This window comes from Syngnathus typhle, linkage group LG5 (assembly GCF_033458585.1).
Source record: "Syngnathus typhle isolate RoL2023-S1 ecotype Sweden linkage group LG5, RoL_Styp_1.0, whole genome shotgun sequence".
Classification (NCBI taxonomy): domain Eukaryota; kingdom Metazoa; phylum Chordata; class Actinopteri; order Syngnathiformes; family Syngnathidae; genus Syngnathus; species Syngnathus typhle.
The window spans coordinates 3,006,892-3,032,929 of NC_083742.1; the positions used below are offsets into that span (position 1 = coordinate 3,006,892).

Below are 26,038 nucleotides of genomic sequence, written 5' to 3' on the forward strand. Positions count from 1 at the left end.
CTGTGTCTCCCAGTTGACTTGGGAGAGCCCTGAGATTCACCCAGCAGAATTGGGGACGTTTGGGCTTCCCTGTTAAAGCTGCTGCCCCGCAACTCAACCCTGGATAAGATGAAAGAAATGAATGAATGTATACTGGCAACCTGTTTTATGATTTATATATATCAAATACCTTTTCTCACCTAAAAATTGCATCTTTTCTGTAAGATGTAGAGATACAGTGTAGCTCTGGTATCAAATCTACAGCAGTCTGTCTTCAATCCTGTTCTACGAGGGCCATTGTCTTGGATGTTTTATATTACGTTTCTGTGTTGCAACACATCTAATTCAAATGATCATATAATCAGGAAAGTCTGCAAAAGCTGGAAAACAATCATAGTCATTTGAATCGGGTCTGTTGCAGCAGGGAGACATAAAATATCCAGCACTCTACAGCAAATAAAAAGGGATTGGTGTCATTGGCCCTCACCAATGACTTTGGAGGGGGATGTTAAATTGTAATATGAACGTTATTTATCATGACTACAAGACAACTGTATAATCAAAATTATTTCTTAATTACTAGGTGAAAAATCTTCTATCAAATGGTATAATCCATCCCAAGAAAGGAGTTGATGTTGGTGACCATCCGCCTATAACTCCCATGCGTGCTGCCTCAGAAGAAGAATTGGGTGGGTCTGAGCTAATAAACATCAGAGGAAAATATCTGGGACACCTACACTGAGACAATGACATCCAGACAAATGTGTTAATGCACTTACGAGTTTGATTGATGTGTTCTGTTGATGTTTGTGCTCCTTTAAAGTCTTACAAAGTAAGATTGAAGATTTAGGAAGTTTATTGGCCATGTTTGGGCATGCCAAACAAGGAATTTGACTCCGGTAGATCTAAGCCTCTGTTCAACATTTAGGTGACTAACAACATTCAGGACATGTGGGAAAATTGACAATTGTTCTCAAACATCCCCTGATCTTAAACTCCGAGGAGAGCAAGGAAAAACTCAAAACTCCTCCTCGGGGAAATGAGACACCTTGAGAAGAGACCTCAGATGAGAGGATCCCTCTTCCAGGATGACCAGGCTGCAATGGATGCAGAGAGGACACATAGTACACGTGATATAGACAATTCAAAGAAAGCGTCGAGAGCAGGAAGTTGTTGCACAGCAATGACTCTGAGACTCTATGAGTGGTGTAAGACTCATCAAAGCGACAGCCTGGGGGAAGAAGCTATGTCTGCTGGTTTTGGCGTACAGCGCTCTGTAACGCCATCCGGAGGGCAGTAGTTTGAACAGACCTGGGTGAGAAGGGTCTGTAGAGATGTTACTGGCACGTTTCCTGGTCCTGGACAGATAGTACAAGTCTTGGATTGATGGGAGGTTGGTCCCGATTATCTTTTCTGCAGTCCTGATTGTCCGTTGCGGTCTATGCTTGTCTTGTTTGGTGGCCGATCCAAACCAGACAGTGATGGACATGCAGAGGATAGACTGGATGAAGGCAGTATAGAAGGTCTTCAGCAGCTCTTGTGGCAGGTTGAACTTCCTGAGCTGTCTCAGAAAGTACAGCCTCTGCTGGGCCTTCTTCCGGGCAGAGTCTATGTGGCTGGTCCATTTCAGGTCCCGAGAGATTATGGATCCCAGGAACTTGAAGGTGTCTGTGGAGGGAATAGCATTAGTGAGGTTAGTGAGAAGTGGAAGTGGTGAAGGGTCTATCCTGAAGTCCACTGTCATCTCCACGGTCTTGAGCGGGTTCAGCTCCAGGTGTGGTTTTGGCTGCACCAGTGGACCAGCCGCTCCACCTCCTGTCTGTACGCAGTCTCGTCACCCTCCCGGATCAGTCCGATGAGAGTGGTGTCATCCGCATACTTCAGGAGCTTCACAGAAGAGTCGCCTGAGGAGCATTCATTGGTATAGAGCAGTGCTTCTCAATCATTTACTGTGATTGGGAGAAGAAAACATTTTCGCCCCCCCATGTTATTAACATTAAAGAAAACAAAAAATAAATAAAAAAGAGAGATTAACTTACAATAAAGAATAACTTTAATAAAATTGTTTTTTAGTCTGTAACAGATCGGATTCAAAGTGCATCACTTTGCCTGAAATTAAAAAAGAAATTATCATTATTCAAACTATAAACATTCTTGACCAACTGCAATTTTATGCTGAAAAAAATACAATAAAATAATTAACATGCATAATATTAAATTAAATAACGGCAATAAATATTATTCAACTCAAATTAATCAGCAACATTAACTCAGGAGCACAATATATAAAACACTTTAACCTACAAAACAAAAATGAATAAACAATTTGTGCTGTTTTTTTAATCAAAATGAGGCAACATGACGGAGACCATATCGACGGCTGCAGGTAGTATCAGCTATTCTGCAATGGTGTGGGTTATTTTTGCACTGAGCAATTTGGCCTGACCTTTTGTCTCCGTAACATCTGACACACCTCCTTGCGGATCTGGAGTGCAGGCGCAGCTTCTGAAAGAGAGAGAGTAGGTGATAACGATGATGGAGGTGTGGACGGAGGGGTTGTGAGTGGATTTGTGTATGTTGATTGTACTGCAAGAGGTCCTGTTGTGTGGGTGGACCATTCAAACCTGCAGTAAAACCTGTTTAGCTGGTTTGCAAGCCTTGGGTTCGCTACAGGACGGGGGGTTGGTTCCTTGAAGCCCGTGATGCTCTGCAGGCCTTTCCACGCTGTCGAGGGATCAGGATTGGCAGCGAGGTGTCTCCCCAGGCTCTCCCCATAACACCTTTTGGCTTTCCTGATCTCTCGGTTCAGTGTGTTCCTGGTCTACCTTAACAGGTCCTGGTCCCCACTCCTGTAGGCCTCCTCCTTAGCTTTGCGCAGCATCCTGAGGTTTGGTGTAAACCAGTGCTTCTCAAATAGTGGGGCGCGCCCCCCTTGGGGGGCGCGGTGCTATTCCTGGGGGGGCGCGTGTGACCCTGGGGAACAGGCTTTTTTTTTGGCAGTACTAGAATAAAGTGTAATTGCGCGTTTACTACAGCAGGGGGCAGTGGCGCTCTCATTGTTACTTCTGTCACGTTTGTGACAGTGCAACATTTTACGACTTACAAGACAAGTTAGGATAGTCACGGTGGGGAGGGGGGGCGCGAATAGTTTTCTTCTTGCTAGGGGGGGGCGTAACAGAAAATAATTGAGAAGCACTGGTGTAAACCAAGGTTTGTTGTTGTACGTGCAGAAGGTCTTAGTCTGCACACACAAGTCCTCACAAAACAGAATATTAACGTATTTTAGGACAAATATGTGCTTTTAACAACTGTTATTTATAGGAGCATTTCTAGGTAACTCAAGGACACTGTACAAAGTATAAAACAGTAATGCAGTACAATAACTGCCTGTAATTAATGTCAATTAAAATCAGCAAGAAGATAAAGTGAGCAAAAATAAAATACAATAAATACACAAGGTTAAACAGAGTAAGCTTTTATCAGTAAGTAGGGTTTGAGTCTGGATTTGTAAAGAGTAGCTTGTACTGCGCAGATCAGGTGTTGAGGGTTTCATATGCGCAGGACGAAGCAACTAAGGGCTGTGGCCCCCAAGTTCAGCTTTCAACTGTTTCACACTAATAAACAGCTCTGCTATTCTTTCTCTCCAAAGGAAGTGACGGCTGGCGCCTTTATGAATACATTACAAGGCACTTCATTGCCACAGTCAGTCAGGACTGCAAGTATCTGCAGACAACCATTGTTTTCACCATTGGAACAGAAGCTTTCACATGTAGCGGAAAAACCCTAATCTCATCAGGTAAATACTTTTAATAGAGACAATTGTTTTCACCAATGACAGCTTCACCATTGCCTGAAACAATTGACATTTAGGTTTATTTTGTTGAAGAATTTAACACAAAAAGTTGTTTTATTTACAGGTTTTACTGCTTTGATGCCATGGCAGGGTATTCCTCTTGAAGAAGCCCTGCCTGTCTGTGAAAGTGGAGACATTTTCACAGTAGATGAGATCAAGTTGATAGAAAAACAGACTAGTCCACCAGACTACTTGACCGAGGCTGAACTCATCACTCTTATGGAGAAACACGGCATTGGTAATTCTCATCACTGCTCCAAAATGTTTTTATTCATTTGTGTGATGTGGCTCTGAAAAAAAGTAACAACAGCTTTGTTGACTTTTGTTCATGTAGCTAATGACAGAATGTGGTGGCAATAAACCGTATAATATTAACCCTGGAATAGAATTATGGTACTCCTTGATAGACTATATTTTATCCTTTTAATATTTACACCGGTTGACAATGACTCATAACTTGAAGCTTTATCACAATGTTCATCCATCCATCCATCCATCCATCCATCCATCCATCCATCCATCCATCCATCCATCCATCCATCCATCCATCCATCCATCCATCCATCCCTCAGCTGTCCCACGCTTTGTCCCTTCCGTACTGCTTATCATGAAGGTCACGGCGTTCTGGAGCCTATCCCAGCAGTCTTTGGGCAGTCTGGGGTACACTCTGAACTAGTTGCCAGCCAATGGCAGGGCACACAGAGACGAACAACCATCCACACTCGCACTCACACCTACAAGCAATTTGGAGTGCTCAATCGGCCTACTATGCATGTTTTTGGAAAGTGGGAGGAAACCAGAGTGCCCGGGAGAACATGCAAACTCCACACAGGGAGGGCCGGAGGAGGAATCGAAATCAAAATCGCACCCTCTGAACTGTGAGGCAGATGAGTTAACCAGAGTACCGCTGTGCCGCCATTATAACAATCTCTTCCTGATATTTTTTGTGCTAGTAAGACGACCAGGAGGTTGATTCAACAGTTAGCTTTGAGTGATAATACCACAAATAAGTCTATTTTGTCAAGTCATAAAGTCTCCCTCTGGTTTGTTATGAACTGAACTCTTTTGGTTTCAGCCAGTCTCCCATCAAGCTTCTCCAGTTACCGGAAAAAATTTTTTTCTCAGATGAGATGGTGTGACGTTACCTGAACTGCCAGCGTTTGCCTCGAGGACTATTTAACGTGTGCAATAACTGACCCAGATTCTAACGTTGGCCACGATCCAATGTGAAATTCTACTATAGGTGGCCTAACAATAACTTGTATTTAGAAAATAATACACTTTTAATCTTTGTAGCTCAAGTCCATTCATCTCTGTTACTTTGTGAGAATGTCACTAAATTCCAAGCATTGTAATTGAACAATGTGTGACTCTGCTATTTTGCATTTGCAGGTACTGATGCCAGCATCCCTGTCCACTTAAACAACATCTGTCAAAGGAACTATGTGACGGTAGAGAATGGACGCAAGTTGAAGCCTACGAACTTGGGCATTGTTCTAGTACATGGGTATTACAAAATAGGTATACGGCCTCAGATTATGTCAAGCATTCTCTTTTTCTTTTTTAAACATGTTTTTATTGACAGAAGATTCAAATAAATTTGTAAGCGTGCAGCAACATTTATCAGTATTACTCCACAGAGCTGAAATACCAATTTCAATGATGTCCAAAGACAACCACACCAAAACAACACATAGACCTCTCAATTACCCAAACACAACAGCAAAAAAAAAAAAATAATAATAATAAAACAATTCACGAAACACCATCTGTAGTTAGTGAATAAGTAAGCTTGGCGACACACGCTCGGGGAAGTCCTTGATGGAGAGCCTTCTTTCCGAAGACCACAAACAAAATTAGATTTAAAACAAATAAAAAATTACACAAGTAGCAAAGGTCAAAATGAGTAGGAAAAAGAAAAACCTGTATACATTTGACATTATTTCAATCTGTACCATTACCACTTTTAGCTTCACAGGACTTTTAGAAGGTTGGTTGAGTTTCGCTCGGCATGGCGTGCTAGTTGTCTCTCGTCGCCCGTTTGCCTTCAAATCAGCAAATTTGTAAGCAGAATCAGGACGCAGTGTGGGCCCCTGCTGTAGGCGTCCAGCTCGCTTGTGTTCTTCGATCGAGGAATCAACAAAACCTTGAGCTCCAAGCGATTCTCGCCGGAGTGACTTGATTGAAAGACGGCGGACCGGCAGCGAAGGAGTTTGAGTTTATTCACCCAATATCCAAGACATACAACATGAAACAACAAACAGTAATTACGGATGCGTGAAAGGTCACCCCAAGCAAGCTATTTAAAGGAGGAGGCGCGCGTCCCAAGGTAGTGACGATGATGACGACGATAAAATCAAGATTAAGGTGGCCTTGAAAGACCTGGTAAAGAAAATGGACGGAATGGTGGAAAATGTAGGAAAAATAAGTGGTCTGGTTGAAGATGTGAGGAAACTAAACTAACTAGTCGCGCTGAAGGACAAGAAAATTGCAGAGTTGGAAAAGAGAGTTGACGAGTTGGAGCAATATACACGGAAAGAGTACGTGATCATCAGCGGTCTGAAAACAACACACCGCACATACTCCGTCACCCGAGGAGAGAACAACGGAGGACTTGACTGAGGGAGAAAAGCAGTCGCTGGAGGAACAGGCGATTCAGATCTTTAACAGAAATTACATCACCATTCATAAGGAGAGTATCGCTGCCTGCCATACTCTTCCCAAAAGAAATGCACAATCAGAGCGAACCATCATTCTGAGATTTGTAAACAGAAGACACAAAACGGAGCTATTGAAACAAGGAAAGAAATTGAAGAACACACAGGTGTATGTGAACGAACATCTTACGAAAAGGAACATTGAGATAGCCAAACGTGCGAGTGTCCTGAAGAGACAAAAGAAAATCTATTCAACATGGACAAGAGACTGTAAAATCTAGATTCGCACAAATGGTTCACTTGGTGAGGAGGCGAGGGTCCTGCTTATCCAGGACCTCAAAGACCTGGAGAAATATGAAACTACACAGCCGAATAGAACATCCTCTTGCTGCCCAGATTTATTATTTTTGTAACTGTTCGGTATCCTTCCGCCAAATGTTTTTTGGAATTACTGGAGAAAGTTCAATCCTATTGTCGCTGGACTCATCTTGGAAGTACTCTTTTTTTTCATATTGTGGATGCTTTTTTTGCACTTGAAGAGCACGCCTAGGTAGTGGTGAGTAGGTGTCTTGCCGGATTACTGGTAATTTGTCTTTTTTCGCTTGGAACGCCGACTGACTCTATCACAATCACACTGTCTTTCAATATCCCCCATGAACTAAAACTGGACTTGTTTTTCATAAATACACCTGCAGAATTTTTATACCACCATTACGCAACTTTTTTGCTGGCCTTATATTGGTTAAATTGTCTCAACTATTTGGCTGCCATTACAAGTGATGTGTGTATGCGTGTGCGTGTGTGTGTGGACGTGGAGCTGTGGGTGTGCTCAAATCTGGATGTGGGTGGATGGGAAGACGACTGTTTGCATATAGCGTAAACAATTACCATGCAGATACAGGATATAGATATAGACCCGGAAAGCAATTTCTTTGACTAACTAGCAACTGTTATTACACTGAAAATCAATTCAAGGAGAAATTCAACTTAGAGCAAGATATATCAATATTACACTTCAACAGTAGGCGTTTATACGCAAACTTTGATAAGATTAAGAACTATTTACAGCATTACACCATGCAATTCAACATAATTGCCATTTCTGAGAGTTGGCTTAGCCGCGACAAAGGCACGACAAAGGGACCGATTTTGAATTAGAAGGATATAATTTCAACTTTGTGAATAGGACAAATAAAAAGGGTGGAGGAGTTGCACTGTATATTGGGTTAAAGTATAGGATTGTAGAAAGCATGACAACTGTTACTGATGACTTACGTGAATGTATTACTGTTGAAATGGATATGGGTAAAATGAAGAATGTCATTGTTAGCTGTGTTTATAGAACACCCAACTCTAGTATTGAAAATTTCAAAGAAGTATTTGAGGCCATGGTTTCAAACACCGAGCAGAAGGTAGCCTTTTTATGTGGGGACTATAATATAGACTTCTTAAATCCAAATAAAACACCTGCGATTTTATAGATGCAATGTATAGTAAAGGATTATATCCTATCATAACCAAACCAAGCAGAATTACCACCCACTCGGCATCAGTAATAAACAATATTCTTACTAATAATATGACAAGTAATTTAGAAAGTGGATTATTAATAAACGATATCACTGACCATCTGCCGGTGTTTGTTATCCATGAATGTAAACATAAGAACTTGGACAATAGCAAAGTAAACATACAAAGGAGATTAAGAACAAAGGGCACTCTGAACACATTTAGAAATGATCTGATAGCTCAAGACTGGAGGAATGTTTATGAAAAAGAGGATGTTGATGCAGCCTATAATTTATTTCTAAGTACTTTTTTGACTCTATATCATAAAAACTGTCCAATTCAGCGACCAAAGAAAACTTCAAAACGACCAGATAAACCGTGGTTCACTGGGGGTCTGTTGAATGCCTGCAAAAAAAAAGAATGAATTATATAAAGAGAATTATTAAACACAGAACTGAGGAGAAAGAAACTAAATATAAAAGATATAATAATAAACTAACAGAAATTCTTAGAAAATGTAAGAAAGATTATTATAGTAAACTGTTGGAAACAAATACAAATAATGTGAAGAGCACATGGAATATTTTAAACTCAATTATAAGAAGAAGCCTCCCTGCTTGGCACTCAGCATTAAGGGTTGGAATTGGGGGGGGTTAGATCACCAACTGATTCCCGAGCGCGGCATCGCTGCTGCTCACTGCTCCCCTCTCCCCCAGGGGATGGATTAAAATCACATGGGGATGGGTTAAATGCAGAGGACAAATTTCACCACACCCAGATGTGTGTGTGACGATCATTGGGACTTTAACTTTAACTTTTAACTTAAAAAGAATAAGTCCCGGATTTGCAAATGAATTCTTTGAAAATGGTAAGATAATTAATAATAGTGATGAAGTGGTGGCAAGATTCAACAAATTCTTTGTGAATGTAGGGCCTAAACTGGCAGATGAGATAATCCCTCCACAAAGGGGAGGTGTATCACAATTCTTTGGGTAACGAAACCCGGCTACCATCTTTCTGAGAGATACAGATACAACTGAAATAATTGATATAGTTAAACAATTTAAGAACAAAACATCAAGGGACTGTGAGGATATTGATCTATACCTAATTAAATATGTAATAGTAGCTATAGCAGATCCCATAGCACATATCTGCAACCTCTCGCTGAAACTGGGCTTCTTTCCCACAAAAATGAAAATAGCCAAAGTTGTTCCCATCTATAAGGCCGGTGAGAAGAATCTTTATACCAACTCCGCCGTCTCATTGCTTCCCCAATTTTTCAAAATCTTCGAGAAGGTATTTGCTGTTAGATTGGACAGTTTTATTGCTAAGTGTGAGATATTAACTGATAGTCAATAAAGTTTTAGGCCAAAGCGATCTGCATCTTTAGCTTTAATTGACCTTGTGAAAGAACTGTCAACAAGCATTGACGACAAGAAGTTTGCCGTAGGAGTTTTTATTGACCTTAAAAAGGCCTTTGATACAATTAATCATGACATTTTGCTTCAAAAATTGGAAAGTTATGGGATTAGGGCAGGGGTGGGCAAACTTTTTGACTCGCGGGCCGAACTGGGTTCTAAATTTGGACCGGAGGGCCGAACCAGGAGCAGATGGACGTAGTGTTTGTGTGAAGTAATATAAGCGACCTGTAAAGGTCATTGCATAAAAGATTTTGGTAGGTAGTAAAGCATGGATATTCCAAACAAGTTTTTTGAAAACAAATGCATTTATTAACACCATTAAAAAAAAAAAAAGTAATCACCAAAAAACTATCAGTGATTCTCATAAAATACGACACTGTTATTATGAATAACAGTCTCCATCACTTCAGTGCCTGCAGGTCAGATTAATGAAAGATGTTTATCCTATGTTTATGTGAGATCACATCAAACGGCAAACATTCTGACCAAATATATCATCTTGAAGAATCGGTGAAAGCATACATCCAAATAAAGTAATCAAAACGGCAACACGGTGAGGGGTATCTGCACTGGCATAGCCAAGCCGGGGCGAGTTAAGACTCCCTGCACCGGTTGAAAAAAAATCAAGCTTTTTCGATTCTTCATTTTCATGCCGTTTTTTTCTTTCAGTCTTGCGCGAATGTGCTTGCGCTATTCTATGTGCGCGATGTTATCCATTCCCCGTTTGCCTCCCGGACCTGGATGTTGTTTTAGCGATCAGCGAACGACGTGGGTGATGTTTAATTTTTTTTTTCCTGTGGGCGCTCCTACTGGAAAAATTCCTGGCTACGCCACTGGGTATCTGAAAATCAGAGCAGAGTTTTAACTCACAAACACCTGGTAACAGAGGTGAGGAAACGGGAAACACTTCCTTAAAGTAAGCCTTAAGAACTTTACAGGTTAAGATTAGTCGCAAACAGGTGGTGCATCAATGTCCTTGAGCATCCTGCATTGTTTGAAAATGAGAATGGTCGCTGGTCCCTGCTATGTGTACAAATCATATTCAAAATGCATTTTTTTACAACAAACTCGAGAGCCTCCCCTTCATTTTCAGTGGGAACAGTGTTGTTGGTCTCCCTTTTTTGCTAGTGCGTCATAGTCTGGAGTAAAATTTGTTCCTCAATTCTTAGGAGAGATCCGAAGTGTTGGTCCGTTTACCTCGATCTGTGACAGGTTAATGTTGACGTTCATGTGGCTGAACGTCACGTCGCGTACGTCGAGCCAAATTGGCCACTCTTTTTTAAACACTCGGCACTGTGTCCACCTTGCTTTTTCTTGGGCGACTCATTTTAATAGAAGGATTCCGGGGGAAGGTTTGTGGGTGGCTTTAGCGTAAAACTGTATCTGAAAGCTCAGCGCGGGAATTAAAAGAATGCTGTCGTCACAGCCCACGCTCTAAATTCGGGACTGATACAAATAGAGCGCGAGTGCGCCATGTCCGTACTATTGAGTACGTACACGCACTTGTGAGTGTGCACCGAGCTTTCTGACACGGGTTCCGGTAGTAAATGCGCAGGCGAGCGGTTCCCCATCTACTGGGGAAACGCAGTCATTACATGCAATATGACACAAAAAAAAGTTCAATAATACAATTTGTTAGGGTGGTGCTCACTCTAACTTATTTTGCAAGAATCACACAGACAAGCAAGTCATTTTAGACACCTGCAAGTGGAGAGTCCATTCATAGCTGTGCTTACAGCGATGGTCGAATGGAGGTCTGACTCAGGCCTCATCAGGTGCATATTTATTGAGAGAAACAGAGTGGGGTTGAAAGTGGGGGTGTGGGAACACACAGGATAGGGTGAAGCCGCTCCCCTGCTGATCAAAGCATAGCAGGGGGCCTTTTACAACTTTCTGTAAACAAAGCAACTTTGATTGCTTCCTCTGCATCTAGTCAATCAGTTGAAAAGATCTTAGCACTTTGGTCAACTACTTTTGTCTAGACAGGACAAACTAGTTAAATTATTACAGGTTACATTCCAACATAATCATACGATGAAGATATTCTGCAAACCCTAACATATCCCTCCTGTTTTATCATATGATTATGTCAACCCCGATCAGTCAAACATAAGTAAGAAAATACAATGAAAGCAATAACTTCCAGTGAAGGTTTTCCCTCAATACTCCAGTCTAAAGTATGTGTGTAACTTAATCTGCGGCCAGATTAAATGCAGGAAAAGAGTTACACGGTCCCTCTGCCTTAGGCGACCAGAATGTTATCAATAACAACAGTTCAAGATAAAAATTGCTCGTGATTGTTCAGCCGTTGGGGGCTTGGCACGCCCACTGGTGGAGGGTGAGCACGATTCTCACCCCCTTCGCAGCTCTGCTCCGTCCGGGAAGAACTTGGAAATATCTGCTGCGTGGTCGTTGTCTTCAGTGGCTCAGGGTGGGCTTCACTGGGCGCGCTGGGACAGATGATACCACGTATCTCCTCTGGTATGTAAGATGCGGTCCACCAATTTATAGGGTCCAGACCACGCAGGTTCCGTCCCCCTCCTTCTTGGGACCTTCAGCCAGAACGTTGGGGTGATCTGGACCTCGGTCTTTGCTTCCGTATCCGCAGTAGTTTGCTGAGCAAATCCCTATCTGGATCCGCCACTGAAAGGACAGCAGCACGTCCGGAAAAACAGCGAAAAACAGCACCTTTTCTGCAACGTTTGCATTAGTCATTTGAGATGTTTCTTCTGCTCCTCTCATCACAGTTTTGGTTGCCCTGGTTACAGAGGCGTTGCTACACCAAAGGGAGGGAAGATTGTGTCTGTAGCAACGCTGATTAGCTAAGGAATGTAGTGTGGTGTGAATTAGCACTTCATTGTCGGCCCATGACCCCCGCAGAATCTGTTCTCCTTCCTCAACCAGCTGTTCTTCTCTCATGGTTGGCTGACTCGTCCTCGAGTGTGATCAGATAACTTGAATTGCCGCTTTCCTGTGGAACAATGCAACTAAACCTTGGCTAGACTTTCTCTACTTAGTAAATTAACACACAATAACAATAAGTAACTTGTCCTAAACACTAAAACAAATGTTAAGTAAATGTAAGGGAACTGGTATGCAGTTCCTGAAACAAACATTGAGGAAATATAGTATAACTTGTACGCAACTACTTCAAACTGTATATAACACTTAAGAAAGAAAAACAGTTCTGATCAACAACAATCTATGAACCAAACCTACAGTTAACTAAAAGGAATGAATGTTGTACTAGGTTCATCTTGTTTTTTCTTTTTCAATTAATTCTCTGGTTCTTCTATATCAAACAATTTGTTTTAGGTTTATTTACCTGACATGTTTCGGCGGATTCTTCCGCCTTCATCAGAGTGTCACTGATGTGGTTGTGACGCGTCTTTATCAGCTGATGGATGAAGGCGTGGCTCACCTGTCAGATTTGACAGGTGAGTCACGCCCTCTGCGAAGAACTTATGGAGAGAACTGCGTCAAAGAGTTTCGCCTCCTTGAAAAACTAACGAAAAAACGAGCTCGCTACAGGAACCACCTGAGGTTCAATCTACGCTGCCGGGATGAAGAAGTAACGCCGGCCAGCCTAACAATCAAGAACCCAATCTCGACCAGGAATGCGGAAAAGATTATAAGGAGAGTGCGGATGGCTCTGGCCAAAGAAAGGATACGCTGCACAAACAACAAACTCAACAATATCAACGATGAACTACAGCGACGGACGGAACAATTCAAACACCGGTATGTCCTGGACAATGACACGGAAACAACACTACACGAACATTTCGATAATATACACGAACAGGAATTTGTCGCCACAAAAAAACGATACATCGGGAAATTGGACAGACTCATTGCACAAAAGAAGGCACAACCGGAGCACACACACATCAACGAAAAATGGATTCACAACATGTCACGCCATAAACTCACCTAGGCAGAACGCAGCATATTAGCAAAAGGACTCAACTACGCGATCACACCCAAAAACATACCCCACGATGATTTCATTTTAGCCACGGAGTTAGCATGCGAAAAAATACATAACCCAGGTCAAAAAGCAGCACTACGCAATGAAGTTGCAGGGATATTAAAAACGGCTAAATCACCACCCAGTAATATTACAAAACAGGAAGCAAACGCAATGGTCACACTAGCAAAAAATAAAGACATTACAATCCTCCCGGCAGACAAAGGCAGAACAACAGTGATTATGGACACGGACACCTACAAAGAATCAATGCAACAGTTACTACAGGACGATACCTATGAAGTAATAAAAAAAGACCCAACAGAAGACAAGAAAAATAAACTCAAAGCATTACTCAAACCACTACTCATGGAAAATAAAATAGACAAACAGGCATACAACCACCTAATACCCACGGCAAACATCATCCCCAGAATCTATGGCACACCAAAAATCCATAAACCAGGTACACCTCTCCGCCCCATTGTAGACAGCATAGGGTCAGTCACATACAACCTTTCAAAAGCACTCACAGAAATAATAAAACCACTACTAGGACACACGGATCAACACTGCAAAAACTCAAGACAGCTTGCCACGGAACTCACACACATAAAAGTACAGAAAGATGAAATGCTCATATCACACGACGTCATTTCACTCTTCACAAAAACGCCCACACAACCCACCATACACATAGTACATGACAGACTATCAGCAGACAAGACACTCAAGAAACGGACAAATCTAACAGCACAAGACATCACCCAACTACTTCATTTCATCGCTACCTCCACATACTTTCAATACAGAAACACAATATACAGGCAAAAAGAGGGATTCCCCATGGGAGACCCTCTTTCTGCCATCATGTGCAATTTCTTTATGGAAGATTTAGAACAGAAGGCATTCTTAACAGCTCCGGACACATACAAACCCACTCTATGGAAACGTTACGTCGACGACATTCTGGAAAAAACAAAAACAGGACATACACAACACCTCACAGACCATCTCAACACCATAGACACCACGGGTAACATCAAATTCACCCATGAAGAGGAAACAGCTCGATCCATAGCCTTTTTAGACATCAACATACACCACACAGGCAATGGTGAACGTAAAAACAAAAGTACACAGAAAACCCACACACACCGACCAATACCTCCTCTGGACATCAGAACATCCCACTATACACAAACTATCAGTAGTCAGAACACTATACGAACGTACAACAATAATCACAGATCCGGACGACATAACACAGGAAGAAAAATACATACAGCACGCACTCAAAAAATGTCAGTATCCACAATGGGCAATAACCAAAGGTGCAGAACAGGTAAAAAACAAAAAATACAAAACACAGGAGCAAAGAAAGAAAAAAACAAGGAAACAGGAACCCAGCGGAATGGTGACGTTGCCGTATGTGAGAGGAATTACGGAACGCATCAAAAGAGCAATGAAAAAATACAACATAAGCACGCCTATCAAACCACATATAACACTCAGTCAGATACTGGTCCACCCAAAGGACAGAGTCAATCCGGAAAATAAATGCAATTCCATATACGAGATTCCATGCAAATCATGTAATAAATCATATATCGGGGAGACAGGGAGGAACTTCATCACAAGAAAAATGGAACACAAGAAGGAATGTGAGAAGGAGACAGCAACAAGACAAACAAGAGCAATAAAACTACAAGCACAGCAGGAACACTACAAGTCAGCCATCACCGACCACTGTAAAAGGGAAAACCACATCATGGACTGGGAGAAGGCCAGAGTCATCCGCACTGAAGAAAACAAACATCAGCGTTGGATCAGGGAGGCCATTGAGATCCGCAAGCGGGGCCCGAGGACCATCAACAGGGACGAGGGAGCCTACATGCTCTCTACAACCTGGAACAGTGTTTTGGAGAGGTGAACTGACAGCAGAGGGCGTGACTCACCTGTCAAATCTGACAGGTGACCCACGCCTTCATCCATCAGCTGATAAAGACGCGTCACAACCACATCAGTGACACTCTGATGAAGGCGGAAGAATCCGCCGAAACATGTCAGGTAAATAAACCTAAAACAAATTGTTTGATATAGAAGAACCAGAGAATTAAAAGGAATGAAGTTTCTTTCAACCAAATAAGAACATTTCACCTATGCAAATAAGCTCTGCTCATTAATAGTGATGGCCTCTTACAGGAACAAAAACACACCGATAACATAAAGACAGGAAGGATATATATGGCTGACAGGGATCAAAAGACATCCCTGTCAGTAAAGAGAAAGAACCTAGATAAAAGGAAAGCCATAAACTCGTAAAGACAAGGCCTAAAGGTCTGGCAGGCCAAGGCTTCACTTAAATTATTCCAACATTTCCCTTCTGTTTATCACACATTTGCTCAATTTCTACATTACCAAAAACAACCACTTCTCTCGAATTTTCAGTTGTCGGATCACAAGTATGAGCACAAATATGTTTCAACCAAAAAGGATAAATGTTGCGACATCATCATTCGGAAACACACAGATCTGGGAAAAAGTCTGTAAACTCAAGTGCAAAAATTGCATCATCATCATCGTTATCATCAACATGCTGCCGTTCAGACATTAGGCATACCCGGGCCATCTTGTCTTCCATGGGCGATATTGCTGTAGTGATGAGACGGTTAAACAGAGCACGGAGACATGGAATACAACAACATCCACACAAGATGAGTATAGCAGTAATTGAGGACACAAGGGCTTTATACTTCCCAAAAGCAGTCATCCACTTGTGCTCTTTCATCCTCGTGTTGAGGGATTGCAAGCTTGCAATCACCTTCGTCTGGCTCCCATCAGGGCCAGTGTCATTCTGGATGAAGGTACAGCATTGTTCCCTGAACATTGCGCAGACCCTTCCTTTCCCAGACAACAACATAACAAGAGCATTGCGGTTCTGGATTGACATTAGGGAAGGCGTGGCTAGCTGTTCGTGCACTGCCTCAAGTCCCGCTTGTGTCCGTTTGCCCAATTTCTGCATGTTGGAATGGATGTAATTTATCCTGTCAACGTTCTTGTTCATCGTACACCAGCAGCAAATGGAGGACTCCCAACCCGCTTCAATTTGTTCAATTAATTCTTATTAATCAGGAACTCCTCTGGGGACTCTAATTGCATCAATTTCAGTCAGATCATTGCCGCCTCTCAAATTTAAAGACATTATGTTTTTGTTTTTTCCAGCTTTTTCCCAGATCTTGGATCTGATCTTTGGTTGACTACATTCTCTAAAAGCAATGGTTTCTTTTCTTTTTCTTTTTTTCAACGGATATTATTTAGAACACTGTCGCACATTTCACAATCAGTAGACATGACAGATTTCACACAATCTTTTATCAATGGCAACGGTACAACTTAAAGAACTGGTCGTGAACCCATACACATGACATTCATTATTTTTTTTTCTGTCTTTGCAGCTTGGTTTGCCATTAGCAACCAATTCTTTCTTTTACCAGTTACTCTTATAGTCACCCAAAACAAACTATCCACATTCATTTTAGAGATAGTGATTCCATCCTTTAACATCTACAGCAGTTGTTGACAAGGTATTATTTCTTTACATAACGTTTTTGCCACTGTTAAGGCATTCAGTGTTAATTTTTAAGCCAATTCAATCCATTTTGAGAATGCATCTATTATGACCAGGCATTATAACCCTGTGGATCGTTTTTAGCACATGTTAAACAAGCTCTTCAAATATATATATATTTTTTATAAATGTTTTGAATATGAATCAAATTCAAATGTTGTATAAAGCTGACTGAACTGCCCTTTCATCCCCCCTGTTGAGCCAGGTGTCAACACCACGTGACAACACAATGGCTCAATACAGCTGCCCATTTTTCCTTTCTCAATGTGACAACCCAATCCACCAATCGAAAAAAACAATAACTGCCGGTAAAGTAAGATAATAGTTCACTGTTGTAGTTTCTTAAGGAGTAACACATTTCCCGCCCCCCTTTTCTTGTCTTCCGGGTTAGAGCAACGCTGGCGTCTGGACTGTTGACTGCCGCTTCTACCCCGAACCGTGTCCGCTATTTGTTTGTCCCCCGTCTGTTTTGTGTTTCCCGTTTTAAGTGTGCCCGTTTTTTCTTTTATTTCCTCGCCTTTTCCCCTGCCCACCGCGTATCTCTGGAGCTCTGCTCGCACCTCTCCGATCCCGCTCCCTCTGACCACAAGCTACGCTAGCGACCTAGCCAACCCACCACCTGACCCTCCTACCTCCCGGATCTGAGCCTGTAGCTGCTTGCTCTTGGCTCGGCAAACGGCTCCAACCCAACTTGCTGGCCACTTGGCCGGCGTCTTCGGGGAGAGCACCCGCTCGCTGCGAGCTCGCCGGTCGTGGCTCGGCTGTGTGCCGCCATGACACACTGGGGCGTGCCGTTTGCACGGGTACAGTCGGGATTGACCAACACCACCACCCACTCCATCAACATCACGACTCGGTCCACTGCTGCTTCCATGCATTTCACTGCCTACCAACTTCTAGTTAACCAGCTACTAGCCATTTCTACCATTTTATCTGGATTATTCCCTGCTGCTGTCACGTCTCATCTCCTGCATGAACTATCACTTCTGCTACTCCAGGCTTCCATTCCACTAACTTCTCGTCCATTTGTCTACACTGCTGCTGATCTTCATCATTTCAACAATAATCACCGTCTCCCTGCTGCTGCTGCCTCAGCTGCCAGCAAGGCTGGGATCCTCCGCCGTCGCCGTTACATCCACCGTAGCTCCGGACTATCTTTCAAACGACATTTCCCTGATGGCTCACCCATCCCCTCTTTCTCCCAAATTAACAGTTCTCTGACCGACACCATCAATAACTCCTCCTCCCCTGCCCTCCTGCCCCCCCTTCCTGACCGCCCGCCCTTTCCCTTACTCACTGCCTTCTCCCTTGTTGACTCCTCCACTATCCTAGACATCATTACCTCATCCAAGACAACCACCTGCTCGCTTGACCCTCTTCCAACGACCTTAACTAAGGCCTGCCTCCCTGTCCTCCTCCCCTACCTCACCACCCTTTTTAATCAGTCTTTATCCCTTGGCCACTTTCCCACTGTCTATAAACTTGCAGCCATCACCCCCATCCTCAAAAAGCCCACCTTGGACCCACTCAACCTCTCCAACTACCGTCCCATCTCCAACCTTTCATTCCTTTCCAAAACCCTTGAACGCATTGTCTCCGCCCAACTCCACACCCATCTCCAGTCCAAAAACCTCTATGAACCCTTCCAGTCCGGATTCCGCCCACTTCACAGCACTGAAACAGCTCTAGTTAAAATCACCAACGATCTCCTCATTTCTGCAGACTCTGGTGCCCTCAACATCCTACTACTACTTGACCTTAGCGCAGCCTTTGACACTGTGAACCATTCCATCCTCCTCCAAAGGCTGCGCCAACTAGGTGTTGAGGGCACTGCACTCGACTGGCTCACCTCCTACCTCACCAACAGAACCCTGTTCATCTCTCTCTCCGGTCACACATCCATCCTCTCCCCAGTTACACAAGGGGTCCCCCAAGGCTCAGTTCTTGGCCCCCTCCTATTCATCTGTAACCTCTTTCCCCTTGGTACTGTCATCCGCAAACTCAATCTGGACTTCCACTGCTACGCTGATGACACCCAGATCTATATATGTACAACACCAACCCGTAACCCTTCCCTCACCCATCTTGAAACCTGCATCTCTACAATAAAAGCATGGCTGACCCACAACTTTCTCAAACTCAACAGTGACAAAACAGAGCTCCTCCTCATAGGCACTAAATCCTCCCTTAATAAAACTGGATCCATCACACTCACCATTGACTCCTCAAACATCACTCCTTCCCCTCTGGCACGCAATCTTGGCGTTATTTTCGACCCCACACTGTCCTTTCAACCTCATGTTAGCTCAGTTGTCAAGACCTCCTACTCCCACCTCCGACGCATCGCTAAAATCCGGCACTGCCTTTCTCACCCTGCCGCTGAATCTCTCATCCATGCCTTCATCTCATCCTGGCTTGACTACTGCAACTCCCTTCTCACTGGAATCACTGCTCACTCACTCCATAGACTTAAACTAGTCCAAAACTCTGCTGCTCGCCTCCTTACCCACACCCGGTCCCGTGAACACATCACTCCTGTTCTCCACTCTCTTCACTGGCTCCCCATGAAGGAGCGTATCATCTTCAAGATACTCCCCCTCACCTTCAAAGCCCTTCACCACCTGGCTCCCACTTACCTATCCGACCTCCTTGTCCCCTACTGCCCCAACCGTCCCCTCCGATCCTCCAATACTTCACGTCTGACAGTCCCAAAATCCAAACTCAAATCCTTCGGTGACAGAGCCTTCTCCTGCACATCACCCCGACTCTGGAACTCTCTCCCCCAGTCTGTCTGTGACTCACCCACATTCCCCATATTTAAGTCCCGTCTAAAAACGTACCTCTTCTCCCAAGCTTATGACCTCCCCTACCCATAACTGGTTTCCTCTTCTTAAGTTTATCCGATTGGTTCCCCCCTCCCCCCCCTCATGTATGTCTTTGCCTTGTTCCCTGTAAGCGTCTTTGGGTTCTTGAAAAGCGCTATACAAATTTAATGAATTATTATTATTATTATTAAGTGCGAACTGACATGGTGGGATAAGATAAGATAAGATAAGAGGAACTTTGTTAATCTCACGTGTGAGAAACTGCATGTAAAAAAAAAAGTGGGGGCTTCGGTGACAAGTTTGAATTCAAGACAATATTTTTGACCAAAAGAAGGAAAACAAAATCATCTATTTGTTTCTTTATTTATTTAGTATCCAATATTGTAAAGTTATCAGTGCACAAATCATTTATTTACATATACACCGTTTTAAATGGGGGGAGGGAACATATTCTCACGTGGTGCCCCGTGAGGATGTGTTCCCCCCCTGTAACTTGGGCTAGAAATGAGGCAACATGTTCAAATTTGCCACACTACCTGAACAGGAAGACAAAAAATCAAAAAAGAAAAAATCTGCTCCTACCTTGGCCCAGGGTCTGCTGGCCATGTCATGTGGATGTAGTGTCTCTTTCTGTTGTTTTGGGTCCACCGACCTGCAGATGTCGTATTTGGAGATGAACGTCTTGATCTCCTCGTTCATCCCCAGCCAATATAGACACTCTCTCGCTCTCCTGAAACATTCCTCCACTCCCAGGTATGAGGAGTGAATTCTGTGTGTCATGTCTACCCTGAGAGCATTTGGTATCACAGTTCTTTCTCCCCGGAACACTATGCCATCCTGCAAACTCAGTTCATCTTGGAAATTGTGATAGTGCCATATGTCATTTGGTAAGTACTTTTTCCTCTTAGGCCACCCCAGCAGTATTCACTTTGCCACACTCTGTAGTTTTGTGTCCTCTTTGGTTGCAGCCCTGATGGCACTCCGCCTCGCTGCTGAAATGGGTAGGTACGTAGCTAATCATGCTCACTTTTGTTCAGACAAAGTATGTAGGTTTTACCTTAAAACCCTTTTCTGAGCAAATCCCGATCTGGATGTGCCACCGAAAGAACAGCAGCACGTCCGGAAAACAGCAAAAAACAGCACCTTTTCTGCAATCTTTGCATTAGTCATTTGAGATGTTTCTTCTACTCCTTTCATCACTGTTTTGGTTGCCCTGGTTACAGAGGTGTTGCTACACCAAAGGGAGGGAAGATTGTGTCTGTAGCAACGTTGATTAGCTAAGGAATGTAGTGTGGTGTGATTTAGCACGGATATTATATAGAACACTCTGTCGCACATTTCACAATCAGTAGACGTGACAGATTTCACACAATCTTTTATCAATGGCAACGGTACAACATAAAGAATCGGTCGTAAACCCATACACATGACATTCATTATTTTTCCTGTCTTTGCAGCTTGTTTTGCCATTAGCAATCAATTGTTTATTTTACCAGTTACTCTTATAGTCACCTAAAACAAACTATCCACATTCATTTTAGAGATAGTGATTCCATCCTTTAACATCTACAGCAGTTGTTGACAAGGTATTATTTCTTTACATAACGTTTTTGCTACTGTTAAGGCATTCAGTGTTTATTTTGAAGCCAATTCAATCCATTTTTAGAATGCATCTATTATCACCAGGCATTATAACCCTGTGGATTGTGTTTAGCACATGTTAGACAAGCTCTACAAATTTTTTTTTATAAACCTTTTGAACATGAATTAAATTCATATGTTGTATAAAGCTGACTGAACTGCCCTTCCATCCCCCCTATTGAGCCAGGTGTCAACGGCACGTGACAACACCATGGCTCAATACAGCTGCCCATTTGTATCGTTTCCTTTCCTTTCTCAACGTGACAACCCAATCGAATAAAAAAAAATAATAAATACCTGCTGGTAAAGTAATATAATAGTTAACTGTTGTAGTTTCTTAACTTTAACTAACTCAAGCGCTCTCTTATTCTCAAATTTTAAATTTAGCTTTGAAATGTCGTTATTTCATAATTGTTCATCATCCAATTCCAGAAAGCAAGTTCTTAACATCTCTCAAATTTAGTTTAATCAAGGCTAGGCATTAAAGGAGTGTGGACCAGTTTCTGCCCATAAACAAATTGCTCGCCTTTTTCTTTTTTATTTATTTATTTATTTATTTTATTTTTTTCTTCCTATCTTTACAAAATCGTTTTTGTTTTGCGGTGCAAATCAGATAGACTACAGACTAATAAATATTTTAGTGCACCTATATTAGCCAATTTCATCCTTTTAACACATCACATTTACAACACACAGACAACACAAAAACAGCAGAGACACAGCTCACAAACAATACCAACAAACAACGCTGCGCAAACACCATCCTTTTTTTTTTGGTTGTACTTTTTCTTTTTTCTTTCCTCAGTGCCTTTTATCCTTCGTGCAACTATTGTCACACCTTCCCTAGGCATCACCCTGCTTCAATATCACTTGCTACCACGCCCTCAGCACACCCCTGGAGTGGGTACGACCCCACTCCGTGCGCAGCCACAGCAAGGGAAGCAAGAGGGTGGGCCCCGGCATTTCCATACTGATTTATCCCAGCCTGGCCAGTAGTGGGACAATCAATGCCGTCGTCCCCCACCCGCGCCAATCCAACCTAGCTACCCGCAGAGTCCAGAGCCCCACACCTACATCAGTCTCCCCCACAATCAAATTACAATATCAATCACCCCACTCACCTTCCAACATCCGTGGAGACAATGGAACAGAACGGTCCATGTGGAACACCACAGGACCACCACCGGCTCCTACAGCCTTTTCACACCACAATACCACACTCCCCCCTCCACAATCCAGTCTCAGTGGGGACAATGGAAGGCAGGAAGGCACAGGTGAGACACTGGAGGAGCAAGCTCCTGCAGTCCTCCCACTAACCAATTACAACAAACAACAAAAGCCCAAATCACTTATGTCTGTTTGGGAAGTTCACAACGGCCAAACGTTACAAATGACAACCCACAAGCCTTTTGAACTGGGCAGATAGAGGTGTTTGCGAGAAGAGTTTGAGCACTTCCTAATGATTCCCCCTAACCAAAGACCATTTATGACAGCGGCTATCCCATTTATTGCCTCCTGTTTTAAAGGAGATTCTCTGGTCTTTGTCGCATCTGGGCTGGGGGAATGGATGTTAAGTCCTGTAGCAAATGGTTCATTTGATCAGTCAAACAAACGTTGATTAGCCAGGGAAGCGCATAAGTGCATGCCCTTCCAAACACATACACCACTTTCTCATTGCTTCTTTAGTCATTTTTTAATCATCTTCCAATTGTTTACAGCAAAAGTTTGAAAAGCTTGAGAACATTTTAACTTAATAGTATGACGCCAAATGTATTAGAGCAGTGGTCCCCAACCACCGGGCCGCGGACCGGTACCGGTCCGTGGGTCACTTGGTACCGGGCCGCCTAGCCGCACAGAAAAAGAAAAACGATCGATGATCAATTAATTCAGGTCGAGACACTCGTCCCGGTCACGTGACATGTTTCCCCAGTCGAGCCCGCAAAGCTAATATGTGGCAACAGGCTAACTAACCAGGCAATGAAGCATTCAAAACTGCTTCAACACATGGAGACCAAGCATCCTGCAATAAAAGACAAACCTTAATCATTGCGGGTGTCATTGTCTCCGATTACGTCTAGATGGGACCGGCTCGTTTCTTAGAAACAAACTCAGTGTTCCCACTAATGCAACGTAATGGTGAGTTTTATTTTTGTCATTTGTACTTGTAGCGAGACAGACGAAGAAGAGATAATCCGCCGAAGAAGACGTGCTAGTTTGTCAAGACGGTTGCGTCACCCTTTTCTTTATTTCGTGGTCCCGTCCGTCTATACGTGTCGCTCACTAGTTTAATGTAATTTAGCGCTTCGTTCATGAATAAAATTAACATGAACAGACCCTCATCACACTCGAAGAAATGCATAAAAGCGACGACGAAAGAGAGACTGAGAAAGTGTGAGGTGAAGGATATCTAACGCTATTCCAATCGGACGCTGAGGAGGAAGGCTTCATGGTTTCAGTGCACTGGAGGAAGATGAAGATGATGAAGCTCTTCTTTTACTTTTACTGTTTGTATGTTTTTTAACGAGCCCTGTTGGTGCTGTACTACCGTGTTGCTGCTGTGTTACCGGCGCGTCTCAGTGACTTTTACCGGGTATGTTTTTTTTAATCCAGCCCTATTAGTCTTGTGTTACTTCCGTGTTGCTGCGGTATTACTGCCGCGGCACGGGCAGTGTTTGGAAAGAAATGTTAAGGTATGTTATTAAAACTTTAAAAAAGCTTTCTGTGTCCAGTCTTTCTTTGTTAATAACTCGCGTGCTCACTTCCGTGTTGCTTCGGTACTACTGCTGCGTCACAGGCAATGTTTAGAAAGACATGTTAAAGTATGTTATTAAAACTTTAAAAAGGCTTTCTGTGAACGGTCTTTCTTTGTAAAAAACGCGTGTGCACGTGCAGTTTATAGTCCGGTGCGGCTTATATAAGAAAAAACCTAAAATATCCCCCAATTTTAGCTGGTGCGGTTTATAATCCGGTGCGGCTAATAGTCCGGAATTTACGGTATTTATTATAAATGTATTATTTATTTATTTATTTATATAAAGGTATTATTTATTTATATAAATGCCGGTCCGCGAAAATATTTCTGACATGTAACCGGTCCGTGGCGCAAAAAAGGTTGGGGACCACTGTTTTAGAGAATCCATATGTCGTAAAGTGTTGTATTTTTACTATCTTTCACTATCTGTCCTATTCACTTCCCCCTTCTGAGGCTTGGCATCGCCCATGCCTCACACCTTGACAAACGTTTTTGGGAGAATGTGTTCTTTACAACATATGATTCCATCATTTAATTTGACTTTCTTTCCAAAACACTTCTCAATTTCCCAGTTCACACATCTTCTGCATGTGTTACTGGTTCTCCAGTTTTTTCTCTAGTTAATTATCAATCCAAAAGCAACCTTTATTTTTCTTTTGTTTATTTTTTCTTTTTTTGCATTTAACTTACTCAAAATCACTCTTCCTTCAAAGTCGCTCAACTAATTTTCCAAAGTAGTCTCCAACAACTTCAACCACTCAACCTGTATTTTCCGTTCAGTCGGGCATTCATTCAATTCATTCAATGCTCATTTGCATCTCACACACAGCCTCCAAAAAGGAGTAATTCTATCACATTGGTCCCAATTCATCCAAGCTCTCCACACAACATTCATATACCATTTTCAACTCAAGGTTCCTGATAGAACAATCCACCAATCCAAAAAAAAAAACTCAACACAAAAAAAAACTGCTGGCAAATTAATCGGAGTTTTTTCTTTGTTTTCAAATTTAAAGAACTCAATCTCTCAGATTTAGCTTGCATATAGAAGTTTGTATAATCTTACAACACAACCAATCAATAATTTCTATTAAATGTAGCATACAATGTCTCTGTATTAGCATGAGCGGTCAAAAAGGGGGGGGGGGTTGACATGTTGAAAATTTGGCTTTTCCTCTGCCTCTTCCTCCACCTTTTGATTGGTATTGTTTTGCACGACGACGCTCCTTTGACCAGTGTCCACGTTTCCCACGGTTCCAACAGTTGTCAGAACCTGATGGGGGTTTTGAATTGTATGGCGGCTTGCGACCATGTTGGCCTCTAACTCTTCCTCTGCCCCTTTGGGAGCTTTGGAAGAAGATCGTTGCATCTTCATTTAGATCATTATCATCATCGAGATGAAATACATCAGAACATTTGCCTTTCTCAATCGTCACAACGCAAGCAGTGTCTGCTTCCACCAAGTGTTTCCTCACCCAGTTGCCCAAGTCGGGGGGGGGGGGGGGGGGGGTAGTGAGGAGCGCATTTTTAAGATGTTGCTGATAAACAATCTCAGCTGCATCATCGAATGGGATGCCACTGTGCACCCAGAATTCTTTTCCAAATCTTAATTGAATGGTGGTCTCATCACTTTTTATTGCCCAATTCAAAGAACACTTTAAAAATGTTACACTAGAAAATTATAGTAATTGAAATCTTCTGCCTGTCTGTTTTCAGCTATATAGTCCATATCTTATTTATTTATTTTTCTTTCCAGAATATTATTGTATAAACTGCTTTTCATTTCTAAAATTATCT

The 26,038-nt window shown here is 42.6% G+C and overlaps 1 protein-coding gene across 5 annotated transcripts in view; it reads left to right on the top strand.

The window, feature by feature from the left end:
• The window catches only part of top3b (DNA topoisomerase III beta), a 136,938-nt gene that overhangs the window by 71,596 nt on the left and 39,304 nt on the right, over positions 1 to 26,038 (top strand). For all 5 annotated transcript variants that reach the window (XM_061277746.1, XM_061277750.1, XM_061277748.1 and 2 more), the window contains 4 exons: positions 563 to 668; positions 3,629 to 3,775; positions 3,897 to 4,070; positions 5,225 to 5,353. In XM_061277746.1, the coding sequence (XP_061133730.1) occupies positions 563 to 668; positions 3,629 to 3,775; positions 3,897 to 4,070; positions 5,225 to 5,353 (556 nt within the window). The remainder of the gene's footprint in view (positions 1 to 562; positions 669 to 3,628; positions 3,776 to 3,896; positions 4,071 to 5,224; positions 5,354 to 26,038) is intronic.